The 23,747-nt window shown below is 40.7% G+C and overlaps 1 protein-coding gene across 4 annotated transcripts in view; it reads left to right on the plus strand.

The window, feature by feature from the left end:
- Nucleotides 1-23,747, plus strand: part of MEIS1 (Meis homeobox 1) — a 147,710-nt gene that overhangs the window by 117,364 nt on the left and 6,599 nt on the right. For 3 of the 4 annotated variants that reach the window (XM_080999182.1, XM_080999181.1, XM_080999183.1), the window contains one exon: nucleotides 23,549-23,611. In XM_080999182.1, the coding sequence (XP_080855308.1) occupies nucleotides 23,549-23,611 (63 nt within the window). The remainder of the gene's footprint in view (nucleotides 1-23,548; nucleotides 23,612-23,747) is intronic. The other variant, XM_080999184.1, reaches the window with a different exon arrangement.

Below are 23,747 nucleotides of genomic sequence, written 5' to 3' on the forward strand. Positions count from 1 at the left end.
ACTACAGTACCAAGTCTCATTCCTTATTGGTCACTGTCAGTTGACCCCATGAGCATATATGTGAAATTTAGGTAAAGGTAAAGGGACCCCTGACAATTAAGTCCAGTCACGAACGACTCTAAGGTTGCTGCACTCACCTCGCTTTGCAGGACGAGGGAGCCGGCATTTGTCCGCTTCCGCAGACAGTTTTTCCAGGTCATGTGGCCAGCATGACTAAGCCGCTTCTGGTGAAACCAGAGCAGCGCACGGAAAAGCCGTTTACCTTCCCGCCGGAGCGGTACCTATTTATCTACTTGCACTGTGTGCTTTTGAACTGCTAAGTTGGCAGGAGCAGGGACTGAGCAACGGGAGCTCACCCCGTTGCAGGGATTCAAACCGCTGACCTTTTGATCGGCAAGCCCAAGCGGCACAGTGGTTTCACCTACATCGCCATTTTCAAAACTCAATGTACATCATTTTGAACTGCTTACATTGAATTGCATTTGCCATTTCCTTTCCCGTTCACTCAGTTTGGAGGGATCCTTTTGCAGTTCCTCACAATCTATTTTTGTTTTAACCACCCTGAAAAAATGTATATCATCAGTAGATGTGGCTATCTCACTGCACACCCCTAGTTCTAGTTTATTTATGAACAAGTTAAAGAGTATAGATCACAATACCAACTGTTGGGGGACTCCACTTTCCACATTAATCCCTTGGGAGAACCGACCATTTATTCCTCCTCTCTGCTTCCTCTTACTTAACCAGTTCCTGATCTACAAAAGGGCCTCTTTTCTAAATGCATGACTACTAAGCATCTTTGGGAGTCTTTGCTAAGGTAGTTTGTCAAAAGCTTTTTGAAAGCTCAAGTACATAATGTCAACTGGATCACCTCTATATGCTTGTTTACACACTTAAAGAACTTACCCTTGCAGAGGCCATCCTAGTTCTGCTTCTATATGCTCAGTGAGACACTAGTTTTCCTGGAACAGATGCTAAGCCAGGGGTCAGGAAGGTTTATCTTTCCTGGGCCGGATCGGTCCCACGGAGATCCCTCCATGGGCCGGATCGCCTGTGCGTCTGTGATTTTCAGCATCTGCGTAGATGTGATTTTCGGCGTCACGGAAGTGAGTCCCCACACTGCGCTACGCTGGTTTAGCACAGGGCACGAGCAGGCAGCTCAGTTGGGGCGCAGCTCGTGGGCCGGTCAAACTACCTCCACGGGCCTTAGATTGCTGACCCCTGTGCTAAGCTAACCAGCCTAAAATTTCCAGGATCCCCTGTGATCCCTTTTTAAAAAATGGTGTTACATTGACCAGTTTCCAGGTTGGTTAGCTTAGGGGCAATTTACATATTTTTGTTAGAAGATCAGCAATTTCACATGCTATCCATTCCAGACCCAGTGATTTGTCGTTTTCTATTTTGTCAGTAAGGCCTAACACTTGTTCTCTCTTCACCACTATTTGCCTCAATTCCTCAGACTCCTTTCCTGTGAAAGTTAGTGCAGGCAGAGGGATCTGTCCTATATCTTCCACTGTAAAAACAGATGCCAGTGATTCATTCAACTTCTCTGTAATTTGTTTATGCTCCTCCTTTGATTATCTTGTTATCCAAAGCACCAACTGCCTCTCTAGCCAGTCTTCTTTTACTGATATTTAAGGAATTGTTTGTTGCTGGCTTTTATATTTTTAACAAATCCTTCTTTTGCATCTCTTATTATCTGCCTGCACGTCTTTAGCCAAAGTTTGTGTTCCTTTTTGTTCGCCTCATTTGGATAAGATGTCAATCCTTGCCTACAATTGCTTCTTTGACTCCTAGACTGGCCTAGAAGTATATATTCTCCATGTGTTTGTTTATATCAACTTTTATTAGAAGTCACATTCTGAGAACCTTGCAAGGTGGAGCCTGTGAATGATTCTAGCCTGTGAGAATAGATTTTAAACATAGATAATATTTTATCAACAATTACGAATGGTGGGTATGACTAACATGTAATATCCTGGGGGGAACAGATGCGGTTTAGGATAGCTTCCTAAAATGTAATTTGTGCATTTTAATGACACAGGATGTTTCTGAACAGGGATGGGCCTGCTGGCAGCAAAATGCTGTCAGTGTGACACATCTAGCCCCTGAAATTATTTTGGCTAGCTCCTGAGAGCCTGTGGATTCTGTGCTGTGGTTCTGGACAACACACTGCAGTTTCCTTATTGGGGGATCCACTTGTCTTTCTGCAACAACATCAACCTTCCCAAGGCCAGTCCCTCCCTCTCGGTGACTCTCAGGCTCTTAAAATGGGGGAGGGAGAATCAGACTTCTGCAGTCTACAAACAGTCCCTGAGCACCTTTAGCTCCTGCCCCATGATTTAAGATGTTAAGTATCACTTCTGTAAAACAAAAATATAGGTGTATTATTTGTGTGTGTCTGTATTTGTATACACATATACATTTAGGTGTCTTTACTTGCAAGTTGTCCCAGGTTTGACTTTTTTGTATGGTGGTTTAGGCTATCCAATCTCTCTGAGCTTTAGCCTCATCTGCAAATGAGGATATGATATTGACATACTTTGCAGGTTGTTGTAAGGATTGCAAGATAATGTATGTGATGGTCTTTCAACTGTTTAAACCATTGTGTAAATTTTATTATCATTGAAGCATTTTACTTTGGCATTGTTTCGGGTATGTATTTATAATGTGTGTGTGTGTGTGTGTGTGTGAGAGAGAGAGAGAGAGAGAGAGAGAGAGCGCACATAGGATGAAAACAGAAATATCCCATGGAATTGCAATTAGGTTGTGCTGCTTATTGTCCCACCACAGTGGTTCAAAACAAGAGAATTAACTAAGCATGTGCTTAAAGCCTGAGTGTATCAGGGGTGACATTTTGCTGTTTTGATTCCACTGTTAGTTCAAAAAAACAAAAGAAAACCGAAGACATAGTAGGCTTCCATATGATAGCTTCAGAAATAGCTGGCATGATATGAGGAATGAAGGAACAAGTGAACCAAAATTTCACTTGAGGAAGAGATAACTGGTATTGGTCATTTATGTATAACACTGCTATATGTGACGTGAAATGCCTAACAAATCCCTGAAGATGACCTTGTTGTTTTATTAATAGAGAACTAAGTTTGAGACATTGGGATGCCCAAGATCCATCACAAGTGGGATTTGAACTTTACCTGCTGCTGGTCTAGGAGCATGAAATGTGTAGCTCCTGTGGCCAAATCTATGTCCACCTGCTCTGAACACATGGTTCATAGCACAGGGATGAAACAGGCGTAAAGAGAACTGTGGTCAGGCTACACTGAGCTGATGCAAGTCTGCCTCACTGAGGTATCAACTGAGCCCTAGGATTGGGACAAAGCAAAGTCCAGAGGCTCTGTTAAACATGCCAGTGCTTCTCTTCTATCTGGAAACTTTTGTGATGGTTCCCCTGCAGCAGCTGGGGACAACTTAGGCGCTTGCTGTCTGGATCTTAGCCATGCCTGGGTGCTGCTAGGGCTCAGCAGTTGTCTGCACTGGTGTAGAGGGGGAAAGGACATGTCAGGTCAGCAGCACACAGTGCACTAGGTTTGTGGATCGCTCCTGAGGTCTCTATCCACCAGATGATTCTGAGCTGCTTTGACTGCTCCTAAGTGTGATTGAAATAACTAGACACAGTGAAAAGTCTTATATGTAAGATTAGGGACTGTGGAAATAATATACACACAAATAGCTATTCTGTAAGTTTATTTTTCCCCCCTTAAACTTGTTTGCTACTAGGGGAGAGCTAACCTATCATTTATGGTTTGCTTTCTCTTTATTCAATTGGTTCATAAGTCGTTCAACTCTAAGGAAATGTCTTCTTTTTTTAGATCTTTCAAAACTTGTTAACACACATTTTTGTATTAATGATGAGTCATTGTAAATCATCGTTGCAGAGATTAAATGAAATGCTGAAGGGCAGCCTGGGTGTAGATCAGTCATGAATTACTGGCAGCAACACAACATGTGGGAATATGTGAAATGTGTATGAAAAACCCAAACTCATGTCTTGGTAGCATGATACTGGAAATAAACTAGGAATACCAGATTTTATGGTGCTTCTGCAAAAAAGAGAGTTTTTCATAATGCTTCTTGAAAACGTTTACATGATTTCTTGTATCATATTTTGGATGTTTCTAAGTTTAATATTGCTTATGTACTTAAATTTTTGGAGAAAATCCTTGTTTTATTTAGTGGACATGAGAATTTGCATTGGTTTTACTCAAGATTGCCTAAACCAAGATCATCCTGATCATTTTAAAAAGCAGCATACTTTAATTTAAGATTATAAGCAGCATACTATAATTTAAGATTATAGCTAGAGATTAGAAAATCGCCTTTCTGTGTACAAGAAGATAAAACCTCTAAGCAGTAAAACCTGAAAATAATAACATGAAATCAATAAAATCATACAATACGAAACCGTAGTGGTTTTGAGCCACAAAGCATTTGCCCCTGGAATTTGAGCTTCTTCTGAAATTTATGTTAGTGAGCACTATGGGGAGGTGGTAGAAATGGGACACTCATAGGCCTAGCATGGATAGCCTTTGATTCTTTATCAATAATCCAAATGGATATTTCATATATTTGGTATTAAATCCATCAAGACCACGCTGATGACAATTTAGTTCCTCACAAACCTTTTACATCCTAACTAATATCTCATTTGCTCATAACCTGCTTTTATTCTTAACAATCTGCTTTCTGCATGCTGGCACAGTGGCTTGGTCCATAGGAGCCAGCTGCTAGGGGCTGAGGGGTCTTTGTCACCCCCAATAAAATATTTGAGGGGAACACCACCCCCACCCCAAGTTGATGGGCATTGCCATTCAGATGGTGTGCATGCACTGCATCATGTGATTGATTATGTGGGGTGGGGCTTACCTGCCTTCCCCCCATTTTATTCAAGTTGGCAACCTTGGCTTGTTCCCAGGATCTAAGGAACCTGCCCTGGGGAACCTTGTCGCAAAAAACAACAACCTGTGGAGGACTTTTAATGTGGAAGATGTGCCACACCAGTGGTCAGCCTGCTGTCTTGCACATCTTGTCCATTTTCTCAGATAATTCTAGCCACTGCAAAAAGCAGGTGCCATGGATTCCTTCAGCCTGGATTTTGTCACAACACTTGAGTTGGCTATAATTATCATGTAGCTCGGGGTAGTCAACCTTTTTATACCTACCGCCCACTAATGCATCTTTCTTGATGGTAAAATTTCCTTACTGCCCACCAGTGCTCGATGGAAGGAGGATTCAGCTTGTGCCGTAGAACCCCCTACCGCCCGCCTAGAATCCTGAAACGCCCACTAGTGGGCAGTAGGGACCAGGTTGACAATCCCTGATGTAACTTGACTTCAGTGTGCCAGAGGTGAACTGCATCCAGAGAAATCTGGCATTGTGCACCTTTTCATTTTACTTTGCTAAATTTAAGCCTGATCTTCAGTTCTTCCAAGGCTGGCTGATGCTGTGGTACTTCTGCAATTGTTCTTCCTAATGCAAGGGAGGGAGATCTTTTTCAACCAGTGAGACACATTCCCTTGTGAGAAACCTTCCAGGGGCCACATTCCACTGGTGGGTGGGGTATATGCAAAAGTTGGTAGAGCAATGCACATGACTCTTAAATTTGTAAAGTAGGTTACATTCCAGCTGTGTGAAAGTCAGATTTCTGTACACACGCAGACACTTTCAAGCAAGCAAGAGGAATCAAGGACACATCCAGCCAAGCAAAAGCACTCAATGAGGGTGTGGCTTGAGGAGAGTGTAGGCTGGAAAGATTTCCAAGGGCCAAATAGAGGCCTGCATTTGGCCCCTGGATCTGAGGTTTCCTGCTGTTACCATGGGAAAGTACTGAAAGGAGATTGCAGTCACTATGCACAGCCACGATCTGAGGGCTAAATGACAATTCAGGTTAAATTTTTAGTACCAGGCAGGTTGGTTAAATATGCATCTGACTTTCTTAGATCACTCTGCTGTTGCTTATGTTACAGTTAAGCGGACATGCTGAGTTGTGAATCCGTGTGATAACATGAATACTTTTATGAGCAATCAAAGTTACAATAAACACAAGTACTTGGCTATAAATGTTAAAACCTTCCCAAATTATACTCTCCGACTTGAGCAATCTAAAATCAATCAGGGATCGTCATGTTTCAAGGGTTGGTCTGCTTTTTCCCCATGCTCAGGCATGATTTAATAATGCCCTTACAGATGTTGTTTAAACATTTAGCTATGGGTTGTTTTCCCAATATAGTAAAAAAAGACGGGGGGAAGAACTGGGGGTGGGGAAGCAAGAAAGGCAGATGGAGAAAATAATGCATGATAATATAAAAGGCAGTATAATGCCACATAATATTTGCTCTGCGAAACAAAATCCAAAACTAAAAAGCTACCATGCAAGCGGGTAGCTTTTCAAAAATATATCACTTTATCTCATTTATCTAGGTATCTGCTTATCTACCAGTTGGTACCTGTTTGGATTGGACTTGACTTGATTTGATGTATGTGGTGCTGTTTTTTAAAAAACTCTGTGTGTGTGCGTGTGCATACATACAGTTGTTCTACCTGTTTTATGTATGTTACTGTTTAATATATGTTTGTATTACATTGTAAAGCACTTCAGGATGCCTCATAGGAAGCGATTCATAAATGAAATAAAAAAATTCTATGAAGGTAGTTCACAGGCTCCTTGAAAGTAAATCATTGTGGTATTTTAAAGTATCTGGCATGATGCAACCCAAATTCAGACCCTTATTTGATTCACTGAGAGAATTAATCACATGCCTGAAATTAGTAAGGTTTACAAAAACCTAAATTTTGGCTGGATTGTGCCCATTCAAAATATGTGTGTAAAATAAGGTCCTCTAAATGCACATGGTACAGTGGCTGCAAACAGATTTCCATATTTATGTATTCAGTAAGTCTTAGCTAATTTTTATGCCTCCTACCTTAACTGTCATGCTCATTTTGCATCTGTGGTCTGTTTCTCTGTTCTTGACTGGAAGCAGGCAGAAGAACTTGGTAGCTAAAAACTGTGGGGTAAATGCCAAAAGAAATCATTGAAACCAGTCAAAAGTATTTTGCTAGAATTATTATTTAAATAGTCCCAGAGAGCTAACAGCAAGCTGGGCAAATAGTTTGAAGGATGAAGTGTTAGTCTGAAAGCCAATATGTATTGCGATATAAGTTGTGAAAGCTGTTTTGTGCTTAACTATTTCCCCCCATAGCTATTGTTCCTTAGTAGGAAAAAGCATGCATGCTGTTGCTCTGTAAGGAAAAGTGAACACCCACTAGTCCATTTAGTCATGTGGATAATAAGTGTTTAGAAACTATCATTCCATTCTACATTCTACATACACAAGAACAGTCCTTTTCTGCAGTGGCTCCCCATTTGTGGAACGCTCTCCACAGGAAGCCTTACCTGGCCTTTATTATACACCATTAGGAACTAGGTGGAAAGGTTCCTCTTCCACCAGGTCTTTGGCTGAAGGAAGATTTATTGACAGCTATTTTGTGGTGGTGCCCACAACAGTTTCTCAGATTTCCAAGCGTGCCCTTGGTCCAAAAAAGGATGGAGACCCCTGGTAGACATAGGTTAAACCCAAGATTAAAATTGAGAAGACAGTAAATTAATAAGACTTTTAGCTGCCACTGCATTATTTAATATGTCTGTTTATAGGTTACGCATATGACCCTACCCAAACTAAGCAATTTAGAGCAGTAAATTGCTATTATTTTGGTTTCTGATCTAGAACAAAAAAGATAGTTTAGCTTAGTAGGGAAGCAGTTGATTTGACAGACACTCTCTAGCAAATGTGATGTAAAATATAAAGATATATATAAAAACTAGATCTGCAGACTGAAAACTAACACTTTTATGGCCTCAACACAGAGGATAATATATGAAGCTCTTCTATAAAGATAAATAAATATAAATATGTTAATCTTTCTCGTACATCTAATGCTCATTGTATGGCAAATGAAAACTCTGTCTATCCCCCAGTGTTCTAAAACCAGGCAGAGGGCCTTCTCAGTGGTGGAATGCCCTCCCATCAGATGTCAAGGAAATAAACAACTTTCTGACTTTTAGAAGACATCTGAAGGCAGCCCTGTTTAGGGAAGTTTTTAATTTTTGAAATTTTATTCTGTTTAATATTCTGTTGGAAGCTGCCCAGAGTGGCTGGGAAAACCCAGCCAGATGAGTGGGGTATAAATAAATAAATAAATAATAATAATAATAATAATAATAATAATAATTATTATTATTATTATTATTATTATTATTATTATAAAATTGTGGCCTTAATTCCCAAATGATTGTTTTAAAATCTAGCAGGTTGACGGAAGCCAAAACTTTGTTGAACTAAAGCTGTAGTTAATTTCTGTGATTTGCTGTATTTCTAAGCAAGGAAGTAGCTTTAAGCAGTTAGTTCTAAGAAATAATTCACTTTGACTCCTCTCTTTTTTTTTTTAAATCAGGGGGAATGCAAAACTCTGTAGTGTTGCTAGGAAAATATAAACTGCAGATGAGGATACTGGTTCACTAGTACTTGAAGGCTCTTTGAGGCTGCAGTCCCATGAAATTTACCTGGGATTAAATCCCACTGAACATAGTGGGATTTAATTCTGGATAGGCATAGGATTGAACTGTGAGTTGAACATCAGTGTGCACCTTTATTCTTGGGCATAAGACAACAGTAAGGTTTAAGCAGTGGTGGAGCTTCATGCTCCAGCACCGCGGGGGGGGGCAGAGAGTAGGAGGGGGCGGGGCTAGTGCATGTCACGGGGGCGGGGCGCGTCGCCCACAGGGGCATGGCATGCCGCCTGCGGGGGCGTGGCGTCCAGCACGGGTGAGGGGCAGCCGCGATGGCACCCCACCGGATCGCGCTGCTGGGGGTGGTGTGCTCCCCCCGCACTCCTCTTCCTCCGCCAGTGGGTTTATGATCTCGGCTCCTGTGCTTTCCCCCTGTCTATAGAATGAATACCTGTGTTAGGCCAACATTTAGCTACTGGATCCTTTCTGAATTCTTTAATTCTGTTACTGATGTACTTTATAAAAATGGGGGTCATGCTTCATTTATTGTTGTTGTTTTGACCATAATGGTCATAGCAATTGCAGGAATACACACACACACACACACACACACACACACACTATTGAGAAACAGCTTAGACCAAAATATGTATTTATAATAAAATAGGTACTTTATAAGTAATTTGCATTTTTTAAAGATGGCAGGGACAGAGTTGCCACAGTCCTATAAACTGCATTTTAAAGTTGTAAATAATAAAGGGTTTGAGGATTCATGACATAGTTATTGTTGAGGTTTTTCCATTTTTTATTAGCAATAGGTAGCTAATTATTTTAACATATAAACCAAATACAGTTAGATGTACAAATCTGTTCTTACAGAAACACATTTATAAAGAAGGAGACATTACCTTCCTCCTATCAGTAATCACATCTGCAGAATATACACATATATGCCAGCTGTGATACAGTATGTAAAAGCTTGCACATTAAAATTTGGAACCTAGACTTAATTTTTCCTTCAGCATTCTATCTCTTTTCATGATAGTAGCAGTGGTAAAGGTACCAGACAGTGGTAGGAATGTGAATAATATTCTATAGCTGATCTGCTTTCAAGTTTCATAGAGATAAAATTAAAACTCTCTTTTCAAACCTACTCTAATTCTTTGTCTCTCCCCCACCCCCAATGTTTTTACAGTGTCTTTATTCTGGTCTGTTAGGAGTACAGAACAGAATTCTTCCTTTCATTTCTTTTGTCTAAATCCAGAATATATAAAAATATTCATTATTGTAGTGCCATCCCTCTACTACATTTGCAAAAAATCAAGGATAGAATCCTTCTAATTAAGCAATAACAAAAACCAGTCTTAAAAGGATGGCAGAGTATAATATTGCAGAGAAGCTGGTATCTGGAACAAGTCTTCCTGGCATATTTGTGCTTAGAGAGACCTGATCTCCACCTATTTTGTGCCAACAGTTATTGAGACTGCTGTGTAGTGATTAGCCATTGAGAATTGAAATGCCAGTGAACAGAGAACTGTTCCCTCAGAGACCCTCTCTCTCACTTACATCATAAACTTGCTTCAGGCTGAGCCTACATAAAAGAAACTGCATTTTGAGTGGTTAAAAAGTCAGCCTGAAATATTAAAAATGGGAAGATGTTGCCTCCTTGCTGGATAAAACAATTTTGTCTTCATAGAAACAAAACAGAGCTACAGGCATGTAGGAAGGAAGCACTTTTGAGGGTCCTCAACATGATCCAGTGTAAATAATGTATACTTTAAAAATTATAATGGAAGCGTGTAACAATATGATCCTTTAATATCAATTGTAATTGTTGCAACAATGTAGCCTGGTTAAACCATGGCTTAGTGCAGATGTAGGGGTTCTGGGAGAGGGGATCATAGCTTATTTGCTGCTTCTCTGGTCCTGTTGCTGTGAGCTAAACCACGGTTTGACTTAGCATATCCCCCAAACCCAGGCTCATGGTTTGTCTCGGTCCAATCAAACCACAAGCTAGAGCAAAGATTTGGAGGAGATAAACTATGAGCTTGGGTTCAGACAATATACTAAGTAAAACTATGGTTTAGTTCAGAGGTAGGCAACCTAAGGCCCATGGGCTGTTTCTGGCCCATGAGCTTCCTGGAAGCGGCCCATGGCCGTTCTGTGGATCGGTGTGGGAATTCTGTGCTTTTTTCCCCCACAGCGCCATTTTTTTCCTCGCAGCAGGGACCGACTTCTTGGTCAGAAGAGCGCCGGAAATAGCATGTGCGCATGCGCACGAGTGCTCCTTCGACCCGGAAGAGCGCCGTAAATAGCTTGTGGGTTTACTACTTTTCTACTCCCAAAGATATCATGCAAGGCAGTAGAGATTTAGTATCAGAGTTTTCCTTCTCCTAGGCAGACTACTCTCCTAGGTTGACCAGCCCCATCTGCCCCTCTACAGCACATGCAGAAACCGCCTTCTTGGCTGTTGGATCCACTATTAGTCTTGTCCGTTCAATCTGCCAGAGCTTGTCTTCACATGCAGGGGAAGTCCCTAACTCACAGGGGGTTTAAGACCCATTGGCTATCCTCTCCTAGTTTAGCCAGCCAGCCAGCCATTTCCTGGGGTGTGGCCACTGTCGCATGCTGACAGCTTCTGGGAGCCACAGAGAGAGAGCTGAGTACAGGGTAGGGATAAAAAGTGGACATACTACCCCAGAAGGAGCATGATGTGTCCCTCACCAGAGGTGCAACCCCTCTTCTAACACCCAATATCCATACAATGTATTGGGTAGAGATAAAGAACTCCCTTTCACCACACTGCTTCTCAGGTTTACATGACAAGGCTAAGACCAAACTGTGGTTAAAGCAGTGTAACCTGTGGTGAGGGGTGAGGTCAGAGTTGGCAGACCATGATTTGCAATCAGCAGACCACTCAGAATCTGAAACCACAGTTTGAAGTACTAGTCTGGTAAGTGCTGTTGGCTCTTAAAAGGCTTTTCATGGGTTTCCAGAAGTTTAGAGGAAGTTTACAGGCTTTGTAGATGCCCTCACTATAATGATTGCATGTATACAGTACACGCCGTACCCAGGAAGGTAATCCTCATGTAAGTAGGAGATGCCCCTATGTGTCATCTATGGTTTGCTGTGGTATCTTAATCAACAAGCCATTTTTACAACCATTTCTTTGCCTCCAAAGCTGTTGTACAATGAGTAGTGAACTTACGAAACTAATAGGTTGGACAATGAAAGCATGCAGGAACCTGACACAATTGTTTGCCTGATTAATGTTTAGAAGCCCAAGCTATGGTTTGCATTCTCTGGTTAACACAAAGCATGGACTGACACAATGTCTGAGGTAATTATGTAGTACTAGGAAATACCTTTAAAGTGATTTTCATTTGTTTCAAGATTTGTAGCTAAATGGCAGTTCTGTTGCTAGTTAGATTGTCATTTTTTTGGTCTGTATAAAAGGATCTACTAAGCTTGGATTTGTTAATACTATTAAATTCAGGGCCACTGAAAGACCATGAAAGATGGCAAATGGCCAAATCAACGTGAAGATAACTACCTAAAATAGTTATTTCACCACCCTGAAAGGAGGTGATATGAAAACAAAATCAAATAATGACATTCTGGTGTGCAGGAATTGGTACTACTTGCTTGTATCTTATGATTTACTTTAATATTACAGTTGCAATTTTTTAAAAGATAATTTTGGTGATACATGTTGTCCAGCGTTGTATTTTTGCCTCTGGTTTTGTTGCTGTGTGATCGAGTTTATGACCATTATTGTAGCTATGGTTCCCTCAAAAAACCCTACATCTTCCTCGCTTAGGCTTTAGAGGGATTTGTAAACCTCTTTAATCCTGCTCCACTCATTATGGTAACATATGGTACAGGTGGTGACCTCTGTAATACTTACAGATTGGCTCAAGGAGGACAGATCATGACATAAAGTTGCAAGGCTTCAGGCATAATGGCCTCTCCAGACTAGCCATATTCAGCAGGTATTTTCAGTGTTAGATAAACTTGTCCATGTCTCATCTCTATAGGGTTGTCTGTGTACCAAGCTTGTACTCTAGCATTAAGTACTACAGCCAGGTCAAAAGCAGAGAGCTGGGAAATATATAATTTATTAATTCAATACCAATTCAATACCATGCCCCAGAATAGTATCTTGGAGATGTGGTATACCATGCCCCAGAATAGTATCTTGGAGATGTGTATCTACCAAATGCATGCTGTTACTTGGGGTTTTTAGCTGAAGCTTGACCTGGTCTGCAGGGCCGGCCCACCTATGAGGCAAGGTGAAGTGACTGCCTCAAGCGGCAGGATGCACAGAGGCAGCAGATCTGGTGTCTAATGAATGCTTCAGCCACTGCAGCTGCCCAGATAGCAGCAATGACTGCGGCACAATCCTTGGAAGCCAGATCTGCTTCCTCCTCAGTGGTCTCTTGGTGAATAGGAGGTACTGCTGGTCTTCTCCTACCCATAGGGATAAAATGGTGGAGGCTGCCCTTTAAGGTGAATAGGTTGATTAGATTCCCCCTCCCTTTTCCCCAACTTCACTCACCCACTCCTTCCCTGCAGGGGGAGCACCATCTTGTCATTCACATCAGGTGTCAAAATGTCTTGGGCTGACCCTACCTCTCTGCAATAGAAGTTTGACATGTCCCTTCATCAGTCATATTTGCATGAGCAATAACAGGCTTGAATCCAACTTGTATCCAGTCACATGCCTCCCTCCAAACAGACATCTGTGGGCAGTACTAATTGAAATGTATCCAAATAAGCAGGAAAGGCTGGGCATTCAGTAAATCAATACTCTGGCTTATAGTTACTATCATTCACCATACTGAGTTGACCCAAAATAGAAATGATTTTGTATACAAGATAGGTTGCAGTCTTGTCACAGTAAAACAGGCATAGGCAAACTCGGCCCTCCAGATGTTTTGGGACTACAGCTCCCATCACCCCTAGTTAACAGGACCAGTGGTCACGGATGATGGGAGTTGTAGTCCCAAAACATCTGGAGAGCTGAGTTTGCCTATGCCTGAAGTAAAATATAATTTAGTCTTCAGGCAAGGAGAACCTAAACTCACCAGGCTGTTTACAACTGGAGGATCTCTGCTGGATGTCCTTTTGCAGATGCACTTGCAGTAGTGAAGAGTTTTCTTTCTCACTGCAGACACATTGGCACACTCATTTGCATGTGCTGTATGTGCATTTCACCTCAGGTGTGTTGCTACCTGCCCTACATTTCCCCCTTTCCTCCTTGGGCTCATATCAAAGCAACAGGACAGGACACATGGATGGAATCCTGTTGGTGAGAACAAGAAATTAGAATTTCTCATAGAACCTACATGTGCACAAACAATACACCAAAGAATTGGGGTAGCCTAGTAGCGAAGACTCTTAGCTATGAACCAAGAGAATCTCTGGTTCAAGTTTCACTTCTTCCATCAACTTGCCACTTTGCTTTACCTTAGCTCTGCATCAGCAATCTAGGATTAATAATACCCACCTACCTTGCAGGGTTGCTGTAAGCACCACAGCAAGAGAATAAATGTGAAATGGTTTGAATATTCAAGAACAGTGCTTCCCAACCCTTTTTTGGCCATGCCCCACCTAAGCATCTCTAAAGTCCAGATTCCCACACCCCATGATATATAATTCTTATTATTCAAAAAGTGAACTCCTATTCATGTGGAGGAACCCTAAAAGGGCGTTAACTTGGTCTAACTCATTCTCAAATTGCCCCCCTTAAAAATTGAATTGCCCCACATTGGGAACGATGGTTCTAGAACAAATATAAGTGGTAGTTGTTTTGCATACGCAGAGAACATTCTGTACAGTGTTCAACTTTCAGATCAAACCTGAAAAGTTCATAGAATACAAATGAGAACTTTACAATTGTATTTCAATGTAGTGTAAGGACATTATCTCTCTCCCCCCTGCCCCATGCCTGTTCACATTAAATAACATTAATGTTAAAAATGTACTTAAAACTATTTACACAAAGTTAAATTTAACAGCTGCTGATGCTGTACAAATTATTTGGATCGGTGTCATAATGTTCCAAATAAAAAGTCGAAGGGTGTATAACATGAGCTTCTGATTCAGGCTTTTACTCCTCCCTGATATTAATCCAGACCTTGAGGCCAGATCCTCCCCTTGTTTCTTTGGGTACCTAGCAACAGCTTTGCAAGCATAACATGAGTTATTTTGATACAATATTCCTTTTATTAATTGTTGCTTTTCTCTGTTTTATGGATTTTGTTGTTGTAAGCTGCTTGAAGAAGTGAGAAATTGATAAAAACAATTAATAAACTAAACAACTGCTAGAAGATGTACACTGTTGTTAAAATGCCATGACAATCTTGGCACCAGTTTGCAGGAGTGTTTGTGATTGTCTCAAGCTCAGATAAAGACAGCTGAGTCCATCACCTCAGACCAGATAGTAGTTAAGTGGTATTAGTGAAAAGGACTGGAAAGAAAGAATTGCAAACAACTTTTTAAAGGGAATGGTCTCCTCTCTACTGCAGAACAGGACATCATAAGAAAGAAATGAGAATTACTTTTGTGCCAGAAACCAAAGCTCATTGTTAGCTGTGCTGTTCATGTAGTGTCAAAGTGTGAAAAATCTGTTAACATTGCTCTGCTGATCCAATTTTTAGCTGTTAACATGTTATTTTGTTATGCGTGGATCTTTAGGCTGTGGCAAGTCTAACCTTAAGCAATTAACCTTAGAGCAGCATTTACAATATTGCAGAAGAGTTTGTTTTGGCAACTGTATTTACCAGGCTACATGGATCACCTGTTGGCATATCTTCATTCAAAGATGTCCATATATGCCAGTCTCCCTATTTTATTCCTGTTATTGTTTCACCATGTTGAGGAGCGTGTGTGTGTGTGTGTGTGTGTGTGTGTGTGTGCTTCTTTCACTACTACAAATTTTTTGAAGGCTAACCAGGGAATATTGTTTAGCTTTACAGAAAAAGGATTTTGGGAGGTCACTTACTGCTATTTATTATTGTTATCTATTATTGATCTTCTTTTTATGAGGACTGCGTTGGTGGGGAAAGAGGCCGAGGCTGTGTTTGTGTGTGCAGTGGAAGTAAATCTAACAATGACAAATGCAGCTACATAAGCGGCTATATTTTCCCCACAGTCTGGTGCAAATAATGTTGTCCTTGACCCTCCTTCACAATTCTCCAGAGTGCCAGAGCTATGCATTTGGGTGAATTTAGAGGGGAAAGTGAATTATGGGATAGAAAAGTTTTCTGAAGTGTTCAAAAGGAGATCAAGAAGGGCACTGACAAAAGATGTCTCTTACATGCCTGACTCGTAAAAGCCAGGATTCTCCAGGCATACATATTGGGTGTACATACCTGATCTCATATTCATCCCTTCCATCTCTACACTTGATATGCTCGGTACATTATCTGGCTGTGCCTGTGAGAGAATATAAACAATGTTCTCCAGCTTTAAAGAAACTTCTTCTGAATCCACAGCATGAATACAATTGCAGGGTCACATAGTAACACTTGAAGTCAGGAGCTATTTTTAAAACTAAATTGCAGAGCAGCACATTGCTTTCATTAGTACCTTACATCAAATTGTCAAATTAATTAGTGGGTTTTCATCACTAGTTTTGCATACAGCTTTATTTGTAGTTTGTTCTTAAATGCCTTACACAACGTTTAACAACCACCCGTGTATAGTAATTTGACAAATACTCCAGTGCTTCCAGATAAGTCTTCTAGATGCACTCATAAGTCTGATTAATGGACTTACTGTGGTTTTAGTACACTCCAATATTTTGTTTCTGAATTGGGTGGTAAGCAGAGAGGGGAGTGTCTTCCCTTCCTGCCTCCCTTTTGTTGTTAAATGATGTACCACATTTATAGTTCTGAACTGTCTTTATTTGCAAGCGGTAGAAACCAAGAAGAATTGCCAAGCATTACTTCATACGGTTTAAGTTTACATTGAATCAACTTTCTTTTCATTAGATTAAGAACATACTTTTACAAATAAGGGATGACTGGAAAGCATAGAATTGAAGATTATAATCAGCTTGGAGCTGAACTGAAGTTAAAAAAGAGCTTCTACTGGGTGCTTTTAGAGACCCTTTAATATTTGGTTCCCATTTTAAAGTACTGAAGACTACAATTGGGAAGACACTAACTAGCAATATTTTATAATGATTATGATGGGCTCCATGGCTCTGCAAAATTAAAAAGTAAACTGTTACAAACAGGGCTGCTTCACCTCTGTGGCCTGGTGAGGCGACCGCCTCAGGTTGCAGGGTCCACAGAGGCAGCAGATCACAATGTTGATCATTCTCCCCCTACCTCTCCACTTGTTCCCGATGTAGATATTCACTCACCACTTCTTCCCTGGTGGAGAAGGGGTGTGTGTCATTTTTTGGTTTGGTTTGTCTTGGGTGCCAAAATGTCTTACAAAAGTAATTTTCTAAGATAAAGTTAACAGTAAACCTAAAATCTGAGTATATTCCTTTAATTGTTTTCTATTGTACCAGAACTAGTAAGGGGAAGGACTGTATTGCTAGATATGCCCATCTCAAAAGTTTTTTAATGTTGTGTATGTGGGGAAAGAGGCTAGAAGCAATGCTTTTAGAAAGTATAAATATAAAAATAATTGCATGGCCCATTTAGGGGATTATCTTATTTGTTTACGCTGGATTCTTGCTTATTTCTTCTTCCATATCAATTGCTACGCTGCTTTAAAAAAAACTGAACATGTAATGATAAGCAGGTTTCGATTCTTTGCACCTGATTCTCCTTAAACTTGCAGCTGCATATGCTACAAATGGTTTCCAACTGACTGTGAGGGGAGGAAACATGTTTTGCCACTTACTCCTAGTAGTACCACTGTTAATATGCAAACCCCTGGCTGCCATCACCCCCCCCCCCCCACTTCAGTCTTTGGTGTGAAATTTCCAACACATTGCTTGAGGTTCAAAATACTGGGTTGGTTGTGAAGATGTATTGGAAAGGATTAAAGAATCTAACCTTAAACATTTCTTTAAAATCTGGGAGTGCTTTTTAAAGATTTTTTTTTTTTTTTTTTACAAAGCCTTATTTGAACAAGTATATGTTTTAGGAGAAATAAGTCAAGATTACTGAGCAAAAGTGACTTTAGCAGTCACTGATAGCAAGGGAAGGCCTTGTTTTATTCAGTTGACAGAAGTGTGAAATGACTGTGTTCCAAAGGAGACAAGAGAGGTGATTTTTCACTTCAGCCAGCGATGCAAATGGCTACAGAATGAGGGGAAGAAAAAAATGAAGGGAGGGAAGGACTGCTACAGCAAGATAGAAAGAGGGGAGATCTATGTGAAAAGTGTCACCCTGGGTGCACTATGAGACTACCAAATTGTGTCTCTTAGAGTGGCTTTGTGACCCTGTGAAAACATTCGCTTTCGAGCTCGTAACATTTAAAATATTTTCAGACGGAGAGAATGGTGGGGCTCTCCTTTGTCGTTGCTAGTTATGCTGCCTTTCATTTAGAGGAAACAAAACTTGTACATCACAGTGGAGGCAGCGGAGCTGAAGGTCAAAGTTCAAAGGCAGGTTGCTGCATCACTGAGTCTTGATCTGAATCTTATCCATGTGACCAGAGATGCGTACTCTCACAATGGAGGGACCCTTGGAAGGAAGGAGTTAGACTTGGTGGCATTGCGGGGGAGGGGGTGGGGGAGGGGGGGAAACACCAGAACAAAAATCTGTAATGACGTTGATGCAAAAAATTGTTGTTCCTGGGAGGATGGGTTTTACTTGAAAACGTTGATTCTTCTTCCATTGAGAGAATAGCGAAAAGCCAACGATTGCTATGATGCAGGGGTGGTTCTTATTTTATTCGTTCCTTGTCATTTATCTTTGGATCCCAACACATGCAAAAGGAAGACATAGATGCAACTGGCTCTGCTTGGCAGATTGCCAGAAAATATAACTTTCCCAATATTATGATACATCTATCTTGCTGTTTAACAGCTGATGCTAATTATAGCGTTTGAGGTCTTTGGGCTGGAGGGAAAAATTCTACATGGCAGCAGCTTTGTCAACAGACAAAGCATGTGTGTAGAGGTAAATGCACCTTGACAGATACGTGCTTGCGATTGTAACACATAACCTGAGTCTACATGAGATTTTCACACATTTCTTACACAAAAGTGCTTTCCGTGTCGGAAAATCTGTACTTGCATTTTTAAAACTGGAGTCGTTTGAACTGTAAGAGGCTTTGTGTTGAAAGTGAAATAAGCCATTAAAGGCAACAGGACTTTTTCCATTGGCAGGCTGTGGATAGAGTTGTGTCTGGGCTTGGGACACTGAAGTTAAAATGTGAATTTAGCAATGAAATTCATTAAATGACTTTTGACCTCATTGGGTTTCTGAAGAGGAAATAAGATTTGGATACATTGAGACCCATGTCAAGCCCTTGAGATAGGGTAGAAAATTACTGTTAGGCTCTCTGCTTTAACTGATTTTTGAAGACTTGGAAGGAATATTACCGTATATATGTTTTGTCATTAAGGGGGGGAGTTCAAAGTATCAATGATTCTTTTAAAATGAAAGTGAATTGTAAATATGCTGAAACTGGACTGAGTTTTCTCAGAGCAAAACATTCCCTTTTTAATGTAATGGGATATTTTGAACTGTAAATAGAAGAAACCCTTTCATGAAGGTACCGTATTTATTTACTTTTTATGTATAGTGGCTTGGATTTTATTATGATGCAAAGTAAAGTATTCTGTTACAAAGACAGGGAGGATGGAACAGAAGGTTAAAGGGTATTTTGGAAACAAACAGCTGGACCAGTTTATTTAAACAGATACAAGGATTGGGAGCTGACCTCAAGTTGACTTCTAGGAGGAGGAGCAAGAATGTCATTTTATTACTTTGCCCAGAAGGAAAATGTTCTTTCCTCTGAAATCACCCTAAAGGCACCCAAACACATGGCTGCTTTTCAGAATAGCTACTAAACATGAAATCCATATGAGAATACTTAAGGAAAAGATAACTATGAAGTGTTTGTGTGAAACATATTTAAAGAAACATGAGGCACATGGATGTGACTGTGTTTTGTTGCTGTTAGATCATCTATAGGATGATTTAGAGGGAAATACTAGACTGAAGAGTTTATTGAGATGCAAGATTTTTAGCGGGGGCAGTCCTATTGGTGGCTTTAATGCACAATAAAAAAAATCTTCAGTAAAACACACATTTTAAATATTTTTGTTTTTCTTAATAGAGCATTCTGGGTTTTATTAGATGATATTCCTCAGTAAGAGTTGTCCCAGCTACTGGATAAATGTTCCCCAGTTTTGGATGACTACCCCAAACCTGTCCACTGCACTGAGAATATGATTTTGATGTTCATTAAAGAAAAGCTGTGTGGCAAAGCATTCTCAGTGCTCTCTCTCCTTAAAACTATTAGCAGTGCAGCAGGCAGCCTGCCACCTGACCCCCGTCACAACCACTGGGACTCTGGCCCACCCTAAATTCAAACTACCCAACTGCCCCTGCTTGAAAGTACACTTGCAGCATACAGCTGCCCTGATAAGGAAAACTCAGCCATGAAGCAAGAGACTGTCCATGCCCAAGTAGCCAGACTCAGTGTAAGTGTACATCCAATCACTATCACTATGTCACAGTTTGCAGTGACTCAGTTTCTTCTGGCAGTTGGATGAGGATGGGCCTGCTTCTTACGTAGGGGATCTGCAGTTCCTGTTCAGTCTACTTGCCAGAATTGCCTTCTGTTGTTCTAGTGGTCAGTGTGCGCCACCTTGTAAGCACTCGCTGCATGCCTGAGCCTGATGAACAAGAGGTTGGTGCTGTCAGACAGCAAGGTTGGCAGGTTTCTGGAGCCAGAGGACACAATCACACCCCCGCTTTGAGGGTTATTGGTGTTTGTTGTTTTTGCTATGATGTGGTATATTAAGTTTTATGAAAGAAAGAAACTGCATCTGAACATGAACACAGGGCTGAACTAAGCTGAGCTGTGGTGGTGTTTGTGCCTAGGTCAGGGGTCAGCAGTTATCATCAGTTTACTCGCCTCAGTCTGTGAAGGCTAAAATTGACGTTGGAAAATAAGTAGGCTCAATCCAGGGATCTGCAAGCACAAACTAAAATTCTGTATATGTTGCTGCTGTCACATAGCTTTAGGAACAAAGAAGTAGACCCGCCCAACAAATGGTCAGTGTTGACAAGGGAGGTTAGAATGAAGACGCTGAACATTGATCTTTTGCATGGAAGGCAGGCACCTTGAATGACCAGCCCCTTTTCTTCCTTTCACTCAACCTAACCTAATGGGCGACTGGTGCTGGGATAGGAGTTTGGGAGCACCAGTCAGCGGAGAAATGTCCATACAGAATGGCATGCTTCCGTTATGTTTTTCTCTCTGAAAATGGTGCGCCTTCAAACACAAAAGGAGTCGTGCACATGCAAGCTAATTGCCCTTGCATATGAACTTTTCTTTAGTTGTCTTTTGGGGTCAGGACATAGAGCAATCCATGTGCAGGGAAAGCTTTCTAACAGGATCAAGCCAAATGCCTCACAAGGATAAATGTAACTTACCTGCAAAAATTAAAGACCACCATGGGCTTCTAGTAAAACACTTTTTCTTCTTTGTAGTTGTCCTTTGAGGGTTTGTATGAAAGTGACTTTCTGAAGTGCAAACAATTTTCTAATTGGTCATGGTGTAAGATAACGAATAGGGGGAAAGGTAGAAAATTTTAATTGCTTATTTCACATGGTGCTTTATAATGAGAAAGGAAAATTACTATAACCTTTGCTCATAGGTCTGATTTTCATGCTCAGTATATTGTCATTATAAAATGATTTTAAGATCATTGTTTTCACTTTCAGAATTTGTGTTAGGATAAAGATCAGTGCAAATAAATTCACACACAGTGGTGCAGCACAGATATCTGAAACATATATGTGCATGTTCTTTCTACATACTTGTAGTAATTCTCATTTCTCATTATAAATCACTATATGAACTAAGCAGTTTAAAAAGGTATGCTTTTATACCATGACACACTTTACCTAAGAAGCATCACCCCCTTTAAGATTGCTAAAGTATCAAGTGTCTATATTAGCGATAAGTTCAGAGCATTTACTGGGTTGGTACAATATGAACCTTGACCCTTCCCAGCATTGGTAATGTTCAACAGTGAGGTGAGGGTTCCAATAGCACTTACCACATTTGCAAAACCTAATAAGGCAAATTGCTTCAGAAATTTCATTTGATATATAGATTTACACTTCATTTTCAGTAAATATTTGGATACAGAAGAGGCTGGTCCATGGGGATGCATAGTGCACTCCCCCACCACCCTCATTCTGCCCTCAGCTAGTCTCCACCTGCCTGTCTTCTTACACTCATCCAGTCCAGGATTTAGCAGCACTGGCTCCTCCTCCTGAGTGTTCCCATTGTTGAACTGGTAGTGAAGAAGGATGGGGAGAAAACATGAATCAGTTGGCTCTACCAACTGCTGGCCTCTCTGTCTTCTGTCCTACCAGTCTCAGTAGGCACCAGCCAGTAGTGTTGTAGGTTGAAGGAATTGGTAGCTTAATAATAATATTCTTCATAGACATTTGCAAGGGACTCTGCTTAAGGATCCCAACCAAATTAACAAGATGTTTGCTGTAAATGTTCGAGCCTAGCAGAAGGAAGCAGAATTATGAGGTCCATGGCTGTAGCAAAGAGAAATTAAAAGGCCATCACCATTGGCCCTTAAATTAGATGTGGAATGGCCAGCAACAAAAAAAATACAGATTTATGTGTGAATGAAATTTCGATGTCCTGTTTGAAATGCTAGACTTATTCCTTTTTGCAGAAGGGTAGACTATCAGATTTGACTATTGAAATGAAGGCCAGTGCACCACTGTTTCTGCTCTCTAGCACACTTTTCATGCTTGCTAAAGGACAGAAGCATTGAGTGGTGTTCATCAGGGGGGCAGGGGAAACCAGCTAATTCAGCATTAGATTCTGATGTTATTGATCTCCCTCATGGATTATTGATTTAAGCTTTGATTTAAGCTTTATTTTTTATATTACAAACCTGTGTGTAGCCCTTATAAACTATTATCACTTTGCATTTGAATCAAGTATTATCTTTTCCATAACAATTTCAGAACTAATGGTTTAAGGCAAAATGCTCAGGATGCAAGTTCAAGTGGTGTTTTTTGTTTTTAAACTCCCTACTTTTAATCTGAACCAGGTCATCCGCCACAACCTCTTGGTTCATCAATGATACAGTAATTACAAATTAACAAGATGTTTGCTGTAAATGTTCAAGCCTAGCAGAAGGAAGCAGAATTATGAGGTCCATTGCTGTATAGCTGTGACCTCACCTTGACCTCAGACTTTGCATAAAGAGCACAAAGAGAGAGAAATTGTGCCACAGAATCTGCAAGGAATGCATTGCTCCCGGGTCCCTAGTAGTGTGAGCTGGTGGTGATAAAACTCCAGACATGTTCTCATTTGATGGTGAGCTGCCATCACAGTTCATTATCTTAATAGTAGGCATTAAAATAGAATTATGTTTGCAAGAGGCTGGAAAGGTTTTGATAAAAACTGCAAAGGGGGGGGGGGGAGAGAACCTGCTAGAGAAACATCTCTAATTGGGTTGGGTGTGGGAGGCAAGGTGAATTAATGCTTCTATGGGTATACATCTCTTTCCCTACAATTTTTTTACTAGCCTTATCTGATTTGAAAAGAGTAGTGCTTGTATTGTTTCCTGAAAACTCTGCTAATTCCCCCATGAAAAGATGAAATGGAAGTGTCCAACTGTGGCAAAAGCAGGCCGACGTAAATCAACTCACAACCCAAAGCTTGTATTTTCTAAGGTCATCAGAGGTTACAGGTTTTGCAGCGTTTGGATCTACACATAGACTAACCCTGAAGGAAAATGTTGCCATCTAGCAAGTTTTGCGCAAAGAACAATTATGCTCTTTTTAAATAACAGTTCACTCTCCGATAACAGTTCACTCTCCTTTCTTGTTTCAGGTTTATTAATGCTAGAAGAAGAATAGTTCAGCCCATGATAGACCAGTCCAACCGAGCAGGCAAGTCCTTAGTAGTAACTCTCGTCATGTCACACGGACATAACAAGCCATTTACCAGGATGTTCATCACCAAGCATTTAAGCTAGAATTCACACTGGGAATGGCTGGGAATTAAAACAAAGCCAACCTTGGGTTGCTAC

This window comes from Podarcis pityusensis (genome assembly GCF_964106645.2).
Source record: "Podarcis pityusensis genome assembly, chromosome: 3".
Lineage (NCBI taxonomy): Eukaryota > Metazoa > Chordata > Lepidosauria > Squamata > Lacertidae > Podarcis > Podarcis pityusensis.